The 18,876-nt window shown below is 42.4% G+C and overlaps 1 protein-coding gene across 3 annotated transcripts; it reads right to left on the bottom strand.

Annotated features, from left to right (window-relative positions):
• Positions 1-881: 881 nt before the first annotated feature.
• On the bottom strand, positions 882-14,016 carry LOC139624477 (cytadherence high molecular weight protein 1). 3 transcript variants are annotated; one of them, XM_071483624.1, is made up of 12 exons: positions 13,840-14,016; positions 10,915-11,355; positions 6,014-6,061; positions 4,421-4,465; positions 3,856-4,248; positions 3,592-3,624; positions 3,382-3,447; positions 3,104-3,226; positions 2,613-2,765; positions 2,341-2,457; positions 2,027-2,129; positions 882-1,870 (listed from the first exon to the last, which is right to left on the bottom strand). In XM_071483624.1, exons 1-11 carry the CDS (start codon positions 13,882-13,884, stop codon positions 2,067-2,069), a joined length of 1,527 nt encoding a protein of 508 aa, XP_071339725.1. In that variant the 5' UTR covers positions 13,885-14,016; the 3' UTR covers positions 882-1,870; positions 2,027-2,066. The 3 variants fall into 3 exon arrangements, with proteins under 3 accessions (XP_071339725.1, XP_071339726.1, XP_071339727.1); XM_071483625.1 differs by having other exon boundaries at positions 3,104-3,211; XM_071483626.1 differs by lacking the exons at positions 10,915-11,355; positions 13,840-14,016 and adding an exon at positions 8,804-9,192.
• Between the last annotated feature and the right edge of the window lie 4,860 nt (positions 14,017-18,876).

Genomic DNA, 18,876 nt, shown 5'->3' with positions numbered 1-18,876 from the left:
TCATCATAAGAATGTATTATCTGTAGTTACCTGTTCCCTGGTCTCAGAAACATGCTACTGTTTCCGCCAAGGAGGTTATGTTTTATGTTTATTTGTAAGCAGAATTAGGCAAAAACTACTCAACTGATTTGCACTGAACTTGGCAGAGGGATGGGGTATAGGCCAGTTAAGAACTTAATACATTTTGGGGCAGATCCGGCTCATTAACTATTAATTAGAATTTTTTTTCTCTGAAGTCTGGTGTATGTTGTTTGACATTAGTCTTGGCAGGGGTCTGCAATCTCTGAGTGCCATTCTTGTTATGTATGTCATTCCAGTTTTAGCTTTAATCATCTTCAAGTAAGATTTAGTTTGTGACCAGTAAGTATTGATTCTTCGAATTATTTATAACTTATTAAGGATAGATCACTTTTAAAAGAAGAAGCCAAGCCAAGTGGATGCTAACTGTAGAAGTGTATCATGACCGGTTTAAACTTAAAATGAAGTTTGCCCCTTTTAATGAGTAAAAATTTCAAAATAAAAGTATAAAATCTGATAAAATCTCTAAAGCTTTAGCCAGATAATTTTTTTTTCCATTCACCTACATTTAATTATCAAATATATTAGTCATAATGTCAAGAAGATTTACAGAAGTCTTACATTCACAAGATAAAATGGAAAAAATAGTGTTTTACAGGGGCTGCATCTTTGAAAGCCACCAAAATATGTTATTGCCAGGACAGAACTGACCAGAAAACGAAGTCAAAATAAATATTTTACATTTCTGAGTTTCTCCGTTGCCAAATTCAAAGACTGATGCATGCCTGGTTTTGTTTAGTTTTTTTTGCCTATCATCGTTATTCTATGAGTGAAATTGTATCAAAAGTGAAACACGTACTCCATTATCACGATGAGTTACAGCTTTATTTCAAAGTTGGATAAAGTCAGACCATCAAACAACCCGCTAGTGATCCTCATCACGAAGATCACATCACATCACATAACATCACACCTCCCCTCCAGAGCGCAGACTTTGAACACAAAACTGTAGCACATCATATGGTCTATACAAAATGACTTAAAAAAAGCAGAAAGTGAGAGAAAAAAAGAAACACAAAAAAACAACCTCTGAGTTCGTCCCCTTCATATCCGCCATTCTCCAGAGGCCATAGAACCTAAAACTCTAGTTTTGGGATGTGTTCTTAGCATCAGACTAATGTAAGCTTTGGCACTTAGTGGGGGAGAGAGGAGAACTGGAGGACAGAGAAGGGGGCACAAACAGAGGCTACAGTGAAAGTTTGAAGCTCTGACTCTAAGTAAGGAGAGCCTGACGAGCAGAACCTGTGGTTTTGAGATGTGAATCTGAAAAAAAACAACAGAAAAACGTGTCCCTCCCACCCGTACGTATGGACATAGTACAAACTATAGCCACTTTCATCGATGCTACAGTATTCACATGCATTGAGTGTATGCAGTGTGGAGGCAGACGTTCTGGAGAGATGAGAACATGTAAGAAATACCAGGCACTGCCATTTATCTTGTATTGGGAATTTCCATCTCTCAACAACTTCTGCTTCAACTGCTAATGCAAATTTATTGTACATGCCTTTGGAGAGAAATACAGATTAAAAGGAGCCACAACGTGTTTGTTTCTGTATCTGCAAACTTATGACGAGTCTTAGTCTGTCCTGCTGCCTTTGAATGCAGCGGTTTTGGCATGCTGACATCTGGTTTGGTGTTTTAACAGGAACCAAGACAGGAAAGGCACTTCAAAGTGTGGATGTTCCTTCGATTTCCTGGCGGTTCTGTCGTTAAGCCCTAAAAAATAAAAAAAGGTCAGCTGGTTGACTCCCTTTAAAGCTATGAGTCCTCCAAATGACCAAAGGGGAATCTGAAACACACAGAGAAGAAGCCTGGTCAGTGGCTGCTGGAAGCAGGGTCAACTGAGTGGTTTAGAGATTAACAGTAAGGTAAGAGAGTAAAACACCTACAAAATGAGATGTTATCTACGTGATAAAGAACTGATTGAACATTGTGAGGATCTTACAAAGACAAAAAAATGGTCTTCAGAGCTGTGAGGTGTGGATCTAGCCCTCGATGGAGACCTCTGGAACGATGTGTCCATTCAGTGCTGCCTCCACTGACATCTCCTGAACAACAAAGGACATCAGATCAGGTGACTATTAATAATAGACAAGTGAATTAAGTTAGCCTTGAATATATTTTGATTATCACTAAATCCATGTTGAATTAAAAAGAAAAATTAGTACTTGTCATCTGTGAATAACTAGTAAACATTAAGTACATACAATTCATTCAACTCTTAAGAGAAGGTTTAAAGCTTTAACTCTTGTCCTTTACCATTGAGTTAAGCTGCACAGACTCCACAGCGAGCTGCATCTGACATGGCATGTCGCAGATTTCTGACTGAGGTTCTTCTGACAGCACGTCCACACATGTCTGCTCAGCAGTAGCATCCTGAAAGGAAAGGAAAGGAAAGGAAAGGAAAGGAAAGGAAAGGAAAGGAAAGGAAAAAGTTGGTTAGGAGAGTCCACATATGTGTTTTACTGTGCACAATACAACATACAAAGCCACAGTATGATAATGAGCCAGTCACCAAGACAGTGACTTACAATGACCATTTCCACTGCAGGGGCAGCAGCAGGCTCAGGCTCAGGCTCAGGCTCCAACTTAGGCTCAGGCTCAGGCTCAGGCTCAGCCTCAGCAGGGGTCACATCCACAGAATCTGTTTGAGTGCTTGGGGTTTCACTCATTGCCACAATTTCCTAAATGCAGCAAAAACAGGAATAGGTTAGAAAGGACTGGCTGAAAAAGGTCAGACAAATGGACCATTTGAAATAACAGTGACTCTAAGCGAACACCAGGCTGCATTGCACTTATTTGTTAAAACCTGCCACCTGGTGGCCACAGGCCTGACTCAATCTGCATTTAATTTACAGCAGGTCTGCTACTGTTAAAGGTCTGCTACTGGAAATTACTGACACAGGACAACAATGAAATTTCAGTGGTTTTTTTTTTAACTTAATTTTTTTTCTAAATCTTATTAGGTCCAACTTAACAATACTAAAATCCAATGATAAATTCCTGTCTGTGTAGTTCTCACCTGCTGGATAGCAACAGACTCAGCAATGGCGACCTCCACTGCTGAGACAGCTTCTGTGACAACAAAGTCATCAACCAGCGTGTCATCAACCAGCGTGTCAGCAACGTCCTGCGCAGCAGGAGTCTGGAGAGGAAACAAGAGAGTAAACACAGGTAAGTTTATGAGTACAAACATAATAGCAAAACTCATACATTTTCAATTTGTGGATGATCTATCTGACTATCAAAGCTCCATCATCAAATTCTCACACAACATTAAGGATAAAATTAATCAAAAACCTCTTTGACTTCAGTTACAGGAGTTTCAGCCTCTTCTACCGGAGCCTGGGGGACGGCGTCTGGCACCTGGTGAGACAAAAGGTACACAACACATGCAGATTAGTAACATTTCTATTTCTGAAGTGTTACTACTCATGCAAAAGTTACAATTACAATAAGTAAAATGTACTGAAATTTCTCAATGGGGGAAAAAAAAGAAAAAATACTCACCACTGGGATTTCCACAGTTTGTGCAGGAGCATCCTGGTGTAAAGAAAACAAATTAAAGGTCACAGTGTGTCTTTGGTGATTTTGAAGAGTTTGAAATAAACGATGCAAGTGAAAAAATGTGCCATAAAAAAGATTTGAGTGTTCAGCTTTTTGACCACCTGCTTGAACCTGCTGATGAAACATAAAAGCCACATGCCACACACAAGCAACAAATGATCACACAGTAAAAACGGAAAGAAAAAACAGTTTTTATCAGTGCTGCACCTCTGCGATTGTGTCAGGCTCAGCAGGGACTTCGGGTGCAACTTCTTCAGCCAACACCTCCACTGCAGCTTCATTCTCTTCCTCCTCAGCTGGAGCTGCAGGACTGACCACCGCCTCAGTCACCGGTTCGGGCTCAGGTATCTCTGTGATAACCTCCTCCACTGATTCCACCACTGTTTCTGTAACCACTTCAGCTGCAGCAGCCTCCGCCTCAGCAGAAACCTGCTCAGTCGTATGTGCTTCTACCACCGGCTCTTCAGTCGCTTCAGTTTCGGGCTCTGGTGCGGCGATGTCCTCCGTGACGGCGGCTTCCACCTCCACCTCAGTGACTGCGTCGTCCTCTGCCAAGGCCTCAACCTCCACTTCAGTCTCTGGCTCGCAGACATCATGCGTCTGCACATGCAAAACCAACACGGCACACGTTAAGAGGAAACCATGCAACATGCATCTCCCTGGATAAAGATAGAGTGCCGACAGAATTACACTGATTCATGACCAGAACTACTATACTATACTCATACAACTATAATGTCAAGCCATGCGGTCTTAAAGAGCTCAGTCTTACCTGTTCAGTCTCTGTGGTTATGTTTGTTGTGTCAACTGACTGAACCTGGAGGACGAGAAATGAAAAGCAACCTCTTAATTTACGGCAGAATGGCTGCTAGGATAACATGATCAATAGGTGGATGGACAGATGAGTAACAGAATGAAGAAACACTGGTTGTTTATCTCTTAAACCAGCTGAACTGCCAACATTTTGCTGTGGGCAGTAATCTGCACAGAGCACACACACAGTAATCTTATGATGATCAAATTGAACCGAATGTTATTGCTGTGGTTCCTAGGACTGTTTCCCTAATTGCAGCTTTCAAAACAATTGCAGCACTTAAAGCCCATCAAAACCCATAGTAACTGCACTTTCAGGTTGTTTTGATTCTTTTTATATCAGTAATGAAAGTCAGTAAAATCTTCTATGTGCTGAGTTGTTTGCAGATCAATGAAAAGCATAAAAACATGTTTCTTTGTTGTTTTTTTGGGAGTAGGAGACCAAAGCTGTGATGGGACAACTGTGTTACTTAAGAGAAAAAGACCAGAGGCAAAGTGTGGTTCTTATTCATAAGGTGTGAAGCTTCAGTAAGTCACATTAACTTCATACATGTTTCCATTGAAAGGTTTGTCCCTTGTCCAGTTGCTGCTGCTGTAACCTTATAAAACACAAGTGGAAACTCTGAGTTACTCTTGTGTAACGTAGGCCGCAAGTGTTTTGCGCCGTAAAAACAAAAGCCACCACATACACTCAAAAATGTGTTACCAGAAAAGTTTAGATTGTTGCACTCCATGAATGCTTTCTGCTATGCTTTTTTGAAAGGCAGCCAATTAATGAGACCACTGATTTTTTATTCTTTTTTACCCCTTCCTTTCGCTTTATTTGTCTAGAAAAATTTAAAGGGGCTATATGTACGTTTTCTTGATGGGAGCTGTTTGTGGTGATGGTTGCTTGAGAAGAACTTCAGCCAACGTTGCGTTTACAAGACCAGAGGTTATAATACGCCTTCTAGGCAGCCCTACGTCTCCAGGGCGCTGCAGTGACTTGGTATGGGAAAGTGACGAGACAGGTTGAGGCTAGTTGGTTAGCTGGTTCAACTAACTTCAGTAGAGGAAAAGACGTGATAGAGATAAGAGTTAATTAACTTTTAATGCTAATGTTGGCTATGTAGCAATAGCAAAACTTACAAATAGCTCCTTTAAGCGAGCATTTTTTGTGGTTGTAGGATTTTTTTTTTTTTTTTTTTTTTTTTTTTTTACCATTTTTCAAGATTTGAAGAGAAAGCTGAAATGTTTCCAGGAAATCACACACTGCGGCACAAACTTTTCCTTTTGGCTGAAAAAAGTGTTGTTCTGCTCTCCACAGAGCCTCTTTAAAGCTGCCTCTGAAATTTGCTGCTCAAACATCAAAGCTTGAAAAGCTTGAAAAGTGTCATGTCGAGTTATGCTTCACTCATACTCATTGACACCCGTGTTACCTGCCTCCGGCTTAAACCACAAATATAAACTGCCCGAACAAGTTGAGGTTTAGGGGAAAGAAAAGGGGTTGAGTGTTTGTGCGTTTGTGTGTGTGTGTGTGTGTGTGTGTGTGTAAAATGCAGGTTTGTTTTACCTCAGCCTCAGCAGGAGCTGCCACTGGAGCCTCAGCTGGGGGTGTGATCTATAATGAAAAGAGGGGGAGCGTTTAGTCACGTGTCAGCAAAACAATCGTAAACACATATATGTATTTAAGCTAATAGAAAAAAAGTGCGGTTGGCAAAAAGTACATCTCATTAAAAAGGTCCTCGAGGATACATTAACAATCCTTTACAGGCAATTCAAAATATCTGACTCATTTTATGCTGCTGCCATTTTCCTGTTTTCTGACTTTTCTTACGCACTTGCAGCTGTCCATGAAATGTGCCCAGAGCGAAATGATCCTCTACACAACAGCCAAACTGTGCGATGGCCTGGAGGTGTTCAACAGTGAAAACGCAGTGAGGCTTTTAGCAGGAAACAGGAAACCCTTGCCAAAATGAGAATGTTTTCAGATTTTTCAGATGCGTTTGGACTGGCAGTCCACACTAACACATCTCCGGGAATGTTACAACCAATTGGATAATGGGAAGCTGTTACGCCCTCTTCTCACCCCCTCTGTAAAATCTACCCCAGGTTCAGAAAACCGAAACCCCCACCTCGTTAAATCAGTCTTTCAGTTACTCCACAAAACCCACACAAATTTAAAACCCCCACATCTTTACCTGTTCAACATTCATAATTGCACAAGTGGGCAATTGATAGAGAAGCTAAAGTGTGTAACCTTCTGAAGTATCCATGAGCAAACCATTACATATTCATCAGATGGTGGAGCGATGGTCTGTTGTTGGCACTGCTTTAGTATTACTAGTATTACTCATAAAAATTTGTATTTTCCTGACACAGATGCCCAAAAATGTCCAGATGATGATAGAATGAAGTCACTCATATTGTTCTATTTTGCAGCCTTGCCATCGATTTGCTGGAACAGTTGGCAGTGACCTAAATGGCCACTGGGGATGCCCGCTGTGCAGCCAAGTGTGTTGAGCTATAGTGGCAATCACAGGGAGCGGCACATAAATATTGTAAATGTTCATAGCCAGACAGTAAATTATTTAGCCTGTTTTGTACCAGCTCTTCTTCAATGTGGGACAAGCCTAGTGCACGCAGGCTCCCTGTGATGCTGCTACTACTAACATCCAAACATCCAAAAACATCTAATTTCATCTATCTACAGTTGTTAGAAGAGAGTGGAAACTCTCACAGAGGACAGTTCAAACCTCTGTGGTTACGCTCAGAGATACCTGACCATCTCTGCCTCTTGTGCTACTGAGAGGTGAGGAATCCAGTCCTGCTGTATTTTACACAACTAATGAACAAAAGCAGTAAAAAGTAAGCAAACACGCACATATATAGGGAAAATACACACACCAGCTATAGCCTTGGAGGGATGTATAGGGGAGAGAAAGGGGGAGGGGAAGAAAGAGGGAGGGAGCTAGATTATAGGCCTTCCTTTGCTTGATGGTAAAACACACACACACACACACAAACACACACACACACACACACACACACACACACACACACATACACACACACCCTCCAGCATGTCCAAGCACCAGAACACTCTGTACCAAACTGATCTGCACACAGATCCCAGTCCCACAAATCCTACTAAAAGCCAAATTTAACACAAACCAAAGCTGATCTAGGAGCAGCTGCATTTTACACAGCCCATTTTAACACAAAGAGAGTGACATAGTGTACCTAAATACACTGAACACTATGTTCCAACTAACGTTCTACATACATACACACACACATTACAGATTAGGAAAAAAAAAATACATCCAAGGCTTTGTGAAGTGAGTCTTAGTATAAAAGGTGAGCTGTAAAATAGATGCAAAGCAAACTTCAAAACAGAAGAGGAGATATTTTGACTGCTGTGCAAAAGGAAATGGTTGAGCAGCAAAGCTCTATAGTGTCTCACAAAACAAACCCATAAAAATCGCAAGGAGATGTGGGGAGGTGTGGATGTGTACACGTGTGAGGAGGAAGAAGGGGTGGGGGGGGTGGGGGACCCAAATTTTGCCAAAGGTGATCATTCTTCCAACAAGTCTGAAAATAAGTATCACTTCACACTTCTTTGTCACTCATTACTTTCTCTTTCAGGCTATTGTCAGATGTGATGAAAGAAAATATGCTCACCAATCATGTTTTCATGGTGAGCAAACTGATAGTGAACACACCCAGAGTCATCCCTTCACTAGAGATTCCTCACAGACTTTAAAAAGGTTGTGACAGCTGTCTATAAGCTTCTCTTCAGCACACACATACCAAAGGCTAAACTACACACACACACACACACACACACACACAGACACACATACTTCAACAGGCAGATATACCCCCCACAACCCAACATGGAACTCAATATCCCACCTTCCCCGGTCCAGTCTCCTCTCCCAGTAAAGAACTAACAATAAAAAGGATGACACATGGATGAATGTGTGCATGTGCTGATTAGACAAGCTAATCAGGGCCCGCAGGCCGCACATAGTAGGAGAAGAGAGAGGAGGGGATGATGGAAGAAGGCAAAGCGGACAAGAGGAGAGAGGAGAAAAATGAAAGAGGGAGGGCGGAGGAGAAGGGAGGAGGGAGAAAGAAGAGACAAGAGAGGAACAAGTGGTGGGAGGGCAGGAAGGTTGACGAGGTAGAGCAAATTTACAAGGGAAAACTGTGAGGGACAGAAGGGGGGAGGAGTGGAGGGCTGCAGGAGCACAGGGGGAGCAAGCTGGTACAAAATGTTCAGCCTCAGCAGGGGCCGCACCCACCGTCGCTTCAGGCCACAGAAAAACTATAGATTGAGTGGTGGGCTTGTACTCACCTGACTCTCCGCGGAGGCATCCAGAAGTTGCGGGGCCATCTCTTTTTGGCCCCAAAGCCAGCTGAATACGAGCCCCATTTATGCCCACTCTGATTCTATCATCTATGAGTGTCACAACTGTGGCTTGACACGTGGTGTCACAGAGTCAACACTTTCCTGCAGAACTGCGGTCGCAAGTGCAAGTTTACCAAAGCGTAAGGATCACAACGTTTCACAAAGTCAAAATCTTCAAGTTCATAAAACGAAGCAAGTAAAAAATGAGTACAGCTGTATGTGCTTGCAACTGCCGTCTGCACTGACTAATTTTCAGTTTTGCAAGAGAGCATAAGTGTCTCTGTTTCTCAGCTGAATCTGGCACATCTGCAAGCAGTGAAGGAGCAGACAAAAAGCAAGGCAAGAACGGAGGAAAAGGAGAGATGGGTGGTGTGGTTGATAGGAGGAAGGGAGGGAAGGAGGGAGGGAGGGAGGTAGGGACGAAGGGACAGAGGGGGTGGATACTGCCACAGCTTAGCAACTACACACTGATGGGCAGTCAGTCCCCTATAGGAACATTTTTACTGGACCTTTATACATCAGCGGGAAGGGCAACACTGGAACTGACACTTAGGGGTTAAAGGTTACAATCCAAACCTCCAACTAAAGGACATCTTTGTGACGGTCCAAGTATTACTGGAGCGCAGTGTCACACTGAGTCAAGTCAAAGGAAATGAGCATTCCTTTGATAACACCTCCTGTCTCTCCTGTGCAGCATCGTGCTCTCACGTGCACGCTAACATACATGTGGGGACATACATGTGCACCATAAGTGGTCATTGCTCAGTTACTGGGGGCAAAGCCCATGAATTCCATGTGTGTGTGTGTGTGTGTGTGAGTGTGTGTGTGTGAATTTGTTTTACTACATATGTGGGGTCCATGGTGCTTCATGGGGACCAAGATGCTGCTTGAAAGGGCTGTTTGAGGCTTAAGTCTAGGTTATAGGGTTAGAATTTGTTTTAAGTTAGGGTTAGGATAAGGGGCTAGGGAATTCATTATGTCAGTGACAAGATAGATGCACAAACGTGTCTGTGTGTTTGCGTGCATTTGCGAGTTTGCATGCACACTGAGTTTAGGGACATGTACATGTATGTGCAGTTTGCAGCTTGTGTGTGCATCTCCACGTAGCCTGCAGTCTACTGGCTGAGACAGAACATTCTGTTCCCAATGAATATGAATGGTGGCAGCATGAAACAACAAAGACCATCCGTTTTCAACTTGCTAAAGAAAATGTATTTTTGTTGGCAAAAACAGAACTGGAGGACATTATTTTGTGATGGACTTCTTTGGTATGAATCTCAGTAAAACTGAAGTATAGACACAGAGCTTGTGCACTTCTTTCAATACAACACAGGACAGACAGCAAGCTTTTTCTTCCTTTTCTTCAGCTTAATTGACCAGAACTCAAAGCAACCTCCTTAATAGCATGTTTTAGAAAAAAGAAAAAAAACACGTCCTTATTGGTGCCGGCAGTTTGGATTAGATGATGAAAAAGCGCTGCCCAGTCTCCCACTGATGTATCCTACAATCTCTCTCCTACTTTCCACCTCTTTGCTAAATGGAACATGTTGTTCTCTCGGCCTCCCACCCCCCACCACTTCCACCTCCTTTCTCCCATAAGGACTGAGCCACAGCACATTTTGACCAAAGACCATCTAAAAAAAGACCCAAACCATGCACAAAAGCCAAACTCACACTGACAAAATATACACAGAAAGAGCCCATAGACAGTGCCTCTTTCCTGAAAACCATATTCAAACTGGTACCTAATGATGCTCATTTCTCCAACATTTGACCAACAAGCATGTAAAATGGCAACTGCATGCACTTTAAATGAAGGTACACGCTGAACCCAACACACCTTCGAAGGAACCAGCTTGGTGAGATGTCACAGAAATTGATTTCCAAATGTAATGGAGGCACCAACAAAAGAATTTTATGGGGAAGTTTTGTAATAAGGCTCCACTGATTTGGAAAGGACTGAATCTCAATCTGACAATGGAAAACGAAACCATTTCTCCCTCAGCTATTCCTCTATCATTAACATTGACACTTGTGTAAAAAAAAAAAAAACTTACCTCAGTTACTGGTTCCACTTCAGGAATAACAGGTTCGGCCTCCTGTACGACATCAGCCTCAACTACAGGGGGCGTCACCGGCGGAGTTTCGACGACTGGTGCTACTTCAGTGACCGGTGCTGGGATTTCAACCTCAACTTCTGCTGGAGTCTGTTCCAACACCACAGCCTCGGGCTCTGGTGTCTCTTCTTTGACTGGGACGGGCTCTGGGATAGGTTCTGGGACAGGTTCTTCCACAACTGGTTTTGGTTCTGCTTTGGGGGTCTCCACAATGGGGACAGCAATGGGAACGGCCTCTGGGATCTTTTGTGGAGCTGGTGCTGGAGTTTTAGTGGCTTTCTTTGGAGTTGCTGCAGGGGGCGCACTTACTGCGATCCCAGGGCTGGCTTTGACCGCCGGGTTGGTTGCGTGTTGCTCTTCAAGGGCTCTTCTCTGAGCTTGCTGCAAAAGGGGAAAGACACAAAAACCCCTGGGTTACTGGTTGTTGTCTTGTTGTTACAGTGGTATTTTACCTGTTAGTTAGGACAAATAATTAAATGTAAAATGCATTAAAATGAAGTAAATTAGTTTAGGGTAATATAAATTGATATTTCCTGAAAGCTGAAAAGCTGAAGAGTGTAAAACTTGATCTTTCCGCCTGATCCACCTTTAATACTAAATGATACTGAAGGTACAATGGCTTCAAACAGGTGCTGAGTATGTAAAGCAAACTGCTAAAAGGCAAATGCAAGTTTTTGGGGTCTGAATGCTTTTGAGGGCCTCATTCAGATACTGATGTTGTTGTCAGTCTGCGCTTCATTCTAGCACATATCTGTCCGCAGGAATGCCAGGCATGCCATCCCAGCCAGGTCCAACATGTTTTTCAGTTCCGGACAAAACCCCCTCGGGCTTTAATGGAGGTTTTAGGAGCCCAGACCACTGGAGGGAGGGGCTGAGTAACTGGGAGTAGGCCCAGCAAAGCTAGTTAGATAATGGGAGCTAATTAGTTGAATCAGAGCGGTCCTGACAGGTCTGGTGAAGCGGGAAGGGAAACCGTGCGAGTCAGCAGCACTGATGGGTGCCCCGCGGGCCAGACAGTGGGTCTAATCGCATCATAATCAGGTTATAATCAGGTTACAATCACTCCCCGAAAATGCTTTTGTTAGGCCAACAGCCAGTTAGGCATTCACAGTGCTAGACCAATTCTGTAAGCCAATGGAGCTTGTGTGTGTAGTTGCATATGTCTACGCCTGTCCAGCTAGCCACCGTCAAAACAACCCCTCCCTTATCTTTGCCCACAAATAGTTCGCTGTCCAGAATCCAAACCTCACCACAGAGTAATATATAAATTTCAATTAATCAAAGATGTTAACTGTGTTCCCCCGGCTGCATTAAGAAGGCCCAGCCACCCTTGAGGAGAAACACTTTTTTTTTTTAAATCAAAGTGAGGGTGCTTACATACAAGGGCATGTGTGGCCAAAGAGGAGCACTCAGCTTGACATCCTCGAGTGTCCAGCAGCTCCTTCCCTTCCTGAGCTCTGATATCTCTGAGGGAATTGGTGATAACACCACACTGTAAGGTGCCATTTTTATCTGTGTGTCACTAGCAGAGAGAATCAGAGAGACTGTGCAGACTTCAGTCTGGCAAATCTAAGGCAAGACATTCCTCCAGTCAACACACTACCAAATACAGCTGTGTGGTGTTGAGAGTCATGGACTGACCAGCCAGCCAGAAACTTAAGGGAGGGTGGGGGTTGAGGAAGAAAGCCACTAACTCCATACTGAGAAGTCTTACCAGAGCTGGAGGACTGGACTTCAAGTGAGCCTTTAGCAGTGAAGCAAGTGACTATTTATAAATTGAAATTAGAAAATAGAACATGGTTTTAATCAATTGATTGTTGTGATTGGAAATGATAGAGAACATTGTTTGGGGATGGAATAACCTTTGCCCTCTTGAGAAACTGGAGCCTCTGTGTTAACTTCTCATTCATCATACACCCCTCCCCTCTCTGCCACACCCACCCCTTCGCTTTGGGCACTGAATGTTCAGAAACTAAATTTCTCCCAGTTACCTAACAGGGATGGAGTCACAAGTGTTAATTATCATGTCATTGACGCTGCTGCATCAGTACATTGAATTGCATAATAATGACAACAGTGTAGCCCTGTGGGTCAAGACATTGTGTATTATAAGTGTATATAAGTGCATGAGAGGTGGGGGTCTATTTCATACATTTTTGAATGTGTGTGTAATGACAATAAATCACAGAAATACACAAACCTCAAAATCTCAATTTCTGCGTTTTAAAATTTTACAGCTACAGAGCGCACATGGCGCACGGGAGTCAAACCAAGAGGCGGGCAATCTTCTTTGTCTCTTGTATCTCAAAGTCAAACCAGAATTATCTCAAGTGTCGTGTAACTGTAACTTAGAGTATAATTTCGATATGGTTTCCTTAGGTGCATTAGTGGTACGGCCCTTTAATCTGCGAGATTTTACGCACGGAGCGTGGAGCGCTCCTCGGAGCAGAGTGCGTCACAAGAAAAGCAACAACACAGTGCGAATACGTGCGCTCCGATAACTCCGACATTAACAGAATGAATACATACGGCATCTGGTCGACTTTGGTCAGCTCTCTATTGATTTGGGATTTAAGTTCTTGTTTAAAAGCTTAATTTGATTAGAGGGACATTTCGTACAATATTCTGAGCAGCATTTCCATTTTAGGCATCAGCGAACACTGTGGGTTAAAGGAACAAAAACAAGTTTTAATTTCTTTTTTTCTCTCACAAATTGTCAAAAGTGAGAGGAAGGTCCTCAGTAACTGACTTGATTTCACATTATAATAAAGTCCAACACACTTTGGATATATATCTTCATGAAAATAAAAAAAATCTAGTGGGGGGGGGGGGGGGGGGGGGGGGAGTGCGCCAGCCATCACTTACCACCCTCCTCATGCGACGCTTGTTCTTCTTCCTCTTGCTGGGCATTTTGGTGCAAACTGGCGGAAACAAGCAAGACCGAAGAAATGAAACGAGCAGCGAGACCGAGTGAACAAAGTGGATCTTTATAAAGCCCCCGGTCTCTCCGTTACCTTTGCAAAGAACCTATGAGAGGACCGGGATGAAAGATGGGAGGGGGGCGTGGAGAGAGAGAGAGAGAGAGAGAGAGAGAGAGAGGGGGAGAGAGAGTCACACACACACACACACACACACACACCCCTCTTAACACATGCATGTGCACAACAGCTCAGTGCAATGATTGTATCAGGGCTGGTCTATCTACCTTGTGGACGGTGGGTTATGTTATGTAACCGCTTCACCAAAGCAAAGAGAGAGGGCCGTGGGCTCGCAGAGTGCCACGCCCCCTTTTCCTGGCTCGGTTTGAAATACTTTTGGAGCTGCACATGACTTCAAGGCCACATGCTCTTAGTTTTTCTACCTTTCCCTCTCAACCCTTTTTTTTTCCACCTCTGACACTTTCTCAGAGTCAGTTTTGTAAGGTACAGAACATTAAACATGCCACCATTCAATTTAAAATGAAAATGATTGAATGATGACGAGAAAAGCAGCAAGGGGGGGAAACACACTCAAACAGCCACTCATGTGATACATACAAAACAGTGTGTCTCTCTGTTAACTTTTTTTTGAATTCATTAAAATCGCGGAGCCACAGAATAGTTTTCATTGTGTTTGTCTAATCCAGACAATAAAGAGAAAGAGAAAGCTTGTACATGTGTCTACGCCCACCACCCCCCTGCACCGCATCAGCTGTGAGCGCCCATTGTCTCCCAGCTCCTTGGGTACAGTCGTACTCATGCAGCAATGAAGAAACACATGCTTTATTCTGTCATTTATTGTGGTAATCGTGAAAAGGCATCGTTGAACTTCCATAGACACGCGTCAATACCTCACAGAAGTTGTGCATGTGGGGAATGTGTGAGTTAAGTTTTTACTTTTGAGTGGTGATTTCAGTGTTTGGCTGATATATACAAATGAAGGAAGGCAGTCTCACCTGGGGGCTTGCAGTTTGATTTAAGCGTCAATGGTGTGTGAGCGCTGGGCCTCTACATGTCACCAACATGTCTACGATGAACTGCTGATCCTTCCATTATAGTCACTGTAACTGCAGTCACTGTAATCAGTCTGCAAATATTTAAAACAACTTCAAACCATTTTGTAATAAGGACGTTTGCTTGAGCTCAGAAGAAGAAGCTCAGTTTTAGTGTTGAAACAAAAGACCGGGACTAAAAGGTTGACTGAATTAGGAGTGAGCCTGCGTCACATTACAGTTGGCCCTACAGACAGAGCTGAAGAGGAGATGTAATGAGTCTGGAGCGCCAGTTTGCGTTGTAAATGTTTGTTGTTTGGGTTGACAGTTGACAGGTCATGTTACCCAAATCAGAAAGGCTTATCCTCTGTACAGCTGTCCCTTTAAGACACGATTGTGATTGGCCTTAGCTGCCTTAGCTTGTCAGCTTAATGCTAACCTAGGATTGTCGTACATTTACAGTTTTCATTAAGCATGTTAGCTTGTTATAGTTTGCATTCTTATAGAAATTCTGTTTTAGTTTTTGCGTTATGCTAAATTTAAGTGTCGGACAAGCGGGAAATTGTGACTTGTTTTTACTGGAACACATTACAAATGTTTTATCCTTATTTTATTTATTTTTTTAATTCATTTTTTGCCAGTTTGGTAACATACACAACATAATCTAAAGTGACAACATTACTGTTGACTTTTTTTCTTATTCCTGAGAGGAAATCAGCAACAAAAAATAAAGTGTCAGATAAATGAAAGTATTGGTCTGTTGTTGTCACATGATGGAAACGTAGTGGATCAACTAACTCATCAGGGTTCAGCCACTTGGGGCCAGGACTGTTTCTACCAAATTACATGTGAAATGTGTCGGATGCAACACATTTAAAATATCTCTGTCTATTTGGTTTACAGTTTGAATTTTGAAGTCATGCAGATTTTACATGAGAGGCTCTGTCACACTCATTCATCACTGGGACGTGATTCCATCTAAGAGTGAGTGTCTGAGATGTGACTGGTAAATATCTTAGCGTAAACAACCAGCGCTTTGAGGTGTAAGACACTAATCTTGTTGTATTATATTCAAACTGTTTAAGGTGTAATCAGTGTGTTCCTTTAATATGATTTGCTTTGTTGTCTCCTCCTTTTAATCACACATTTTGTTCTGAGTAGATCAACTAAGAGAGCATTGTCAACAAGTTTACTCAGTAAGACAGGATTAGTTGCCGGGCACACTGTCATCCTCAGAGGAGATGTATCGTAAACATTTAAGCCTTATTTGTTGCCTATAAATGAAAATTTATTTTAAAAGTTATTTAGCATTAAGATTAATATCCTACAATCATCATCACACCAGTTTTCCCCCTCACAGTTATTATCAGAGAACTTCAAAATGATCGGCCTGTTGGAGAAGTATTCAAACTGAAACGTTTTTGATCAATATGTTCAATATGTTTTCATCAGGCTGAAGCTCAAAGAAATTGCCTGAATACCTGAAGGATGAAATCTGGATAAAAGATAAAAATACCAAATGCTGGTGTCGTGTGTTTTCGGCGCTCCATTCAGCTCAAACCTCAAGACCTGGGTGAGCATGTGTGTACCTGTCATACATACAAATTTGCTGATGCTGAGCAGAGTCAGTTGAGCAGGTTTGTCAGGTCAAATAGCTGAAGGGTTAACAGAGCTGCTGATGGGGTCTGGATGTTTTTGTGTTTTAACCTGAGGAAGGGTTAGCCACATCACAATCAACCCGTGACCCTCAGCCTAAAATACAAAGCAGAGTGTTGTCGCTGTAGGACAAAGTGAACCCGAGCTAATTGTGTTTAGAAATGTGTTCCACTGATGCCAGAATTAAATAGTCAAATCTATGGGGCGATGGTGGACAAACCTCCCCTCTCTCTCTCCCTCTCTCTCTCTCCCTCTCTCTCGCTCTCTCTCCAGTCTGTAATGGATCCGAGAAACAAATGGAATTTGCCTGGAGCCCAGCAGATGTTGGAGAGGAAGCTGGTTTTTACCCAGTATGGTCTGTTCATTTGTGAAAGTGATAGATACACTCACTCACACATCAATCATTAAAACTACAAAACAAAAAGCTGGTGGAAATATAACGTAAAAAAAAAAAATTTGCAGATGTGTTTTATCGACCGATGGTTCTAAAAGTGGGGTCTGGGGACTCCCAGGGGTCCTTGAGGGGGTTGCTGAGGGTCTCCAGCAAAAAGCAGAATAATTAATTTGCACTAATTCCATCCTTAAGTAGCACAGTGACAGAACATGTGACTATTTTGTTCATGGGTTTCAAACACTTTGCGATAAAACTTCCAAAGACCCCGGGACTAAATCTTATCGAATGGGGGTCCATGGTCTAATTTGTGTCAGTTTCGGGGGCCCGGATGTGAAAAAGTCTGAGAACCACTGTCACAGACAGCAGGGAAATTTTTACAAAACTGCAGGAGAAGAAGACAAAAACCCTCCTTTCACCACAATGTGAAACACAACATAGTGCTTCCAAGATATGTGTGTGTGTGTTTGGGGGCAGAGGGGGTTCTGTTGTCAGAATAACATTGAGCCCCCCCAACACACACACAAACACACACACACACACACACACACACACACACGACTGCAGGAAACAACCACAGAAACATTTTGGTTATCAGCTGCTCAGAGAGAATCACCCTCTTTAAATAGACACATGATCTTTACCTGCGCTGAACTAGGTTATCACACACACACACACACACACACACACACACACACATACTGGTTTGTTGTTCGTCAACAAACACCCCTCCCGAGCTCAGCTCTATGGTTACCACCCCTGTTCCATCAATGCAAACACACATACACAGACACACACACACACACACACACACACACACACATACACACACACAAAAGACACACAAACTCTGCCCTAAATAGCTATTTTTAGTTTTAAGGTTTTCACACTTATTGTCCCTGGAGAGAGAGATTTTGGCGAGCTCATGGCAGACACTCACAGACAGAGAAATATACACAGATATTCTGCAGGAACATGCAGCTTAAATTAAACGATTTCCTGTAACGACATACTTTGAAAACAGAGCACAGTTTGTGTTTCATGACCACTGGAGAAAAGAGGGAAAAGAGGTTTGTTTTGACACAGCGGTGATGCAGATGGTCACTTAATTTTGGTTTTCTTGTTCATATTTTGTAGCTTTTCATGGAAAAATTGTTTGCTTGTTTTTTTCTTTTAAATTCTCAAATGATATTTTTGGAGAAGACCTGAGAGGCCAGATACTGTCTCAAAGTGCCTTTGTGACGGTAAGTAAATAACATTAGCAAGCCAGGAAGCCCACTGGATTTACACAGAACTTTTGAAAACAGGAATTGGAAAGTACAGTAGGAAGAACAGACAATAAATTCACTACTTCAGGTTATTGCTATTTGCAGAATTTCAGTAGCAGCTACATGAAGAAACCTTTTCTTGGTTGATAAAATTAAGTCTCTTGGTTATGGAAGTATTTTATTTTTGAAGCAAATTATCTGCTCTGTAAAACCTGGTATTTTTCCATCAAATGTAATGTGATGTCCACAGAAGGCTCCTTGAGACTCTGACCTTGCAAGTCATCTTGTAAAGACGATATCCAATGACCACACATCCCCCTAACTCCCTCCAGAGCCACCAACTCTCCTGTTTTTTTTTTGTGACTCCTGACATTCCTGAGTCTCACCAATAGCAGCCCACCCACAGTAGGCACAGACAGGCATGATGTATGCACAAGATCCCATGTATTTATGCACTGTTTAGTCTGAAAGGTGTCACTGTCTTTAAGACCAGATCTTGAAAATCATTAATTAAATGCGAGCATTTTCCTGCTGTAAAATCCGTATATAAATGTAAAGATTTGAATAAAATTTAAAAGCATTAACAGTTTAAATTTCTTTTCCATTAAAATCTTTTC

The sequence above is a fragment of the Trachinotus anak genome, unplaced genomic scaffold (assembly GCF_046630095.1).
Source record: "Trachinotus anak isolate AG129_WGS33_773 ecotype Australia unplaced genomic scaffold, CSIRO_AGI_Tana_v1 ptg000008l, whole genome shotgun sequence".
Taxonomy (NCBI): domain Eukaryota; kingdom Metazoa; phylum Chordata; class Actinopteri; order Carangiformes; family Carangidae; genus Trachinotus; species Trachinotus anak.
Note: the sequence above shows the minus strand (reverse complement) of the source record. Positions and strands in the feature narration are given on the sequence as shown.

Bases quoted from the DNA above. Each gene is read 5' to 3' on its own strand.
- LOC139624477 (XM_071483624.1), bottom strand. From the start codon at position 13,884: ATGCCCAGCAAGAGGAAGAAGAACAAGCGTCGCATGAGGAGGGTG. The intron at 11,356-13,839 runs GTAAGTGATGGC...CCCCTTTTGCAG, and splicing joins AGCGTCGCATGAGGAGGGTG to CAAGCTCAGAGAAGAGCCCT. The intron at 3,625-3,855 runs GTGCAGCACTGA...TCTTTACACCAG, and splicing joins AGCCTGACACAATCGCAGAG to GATGCTCCTGCACAAACTGT.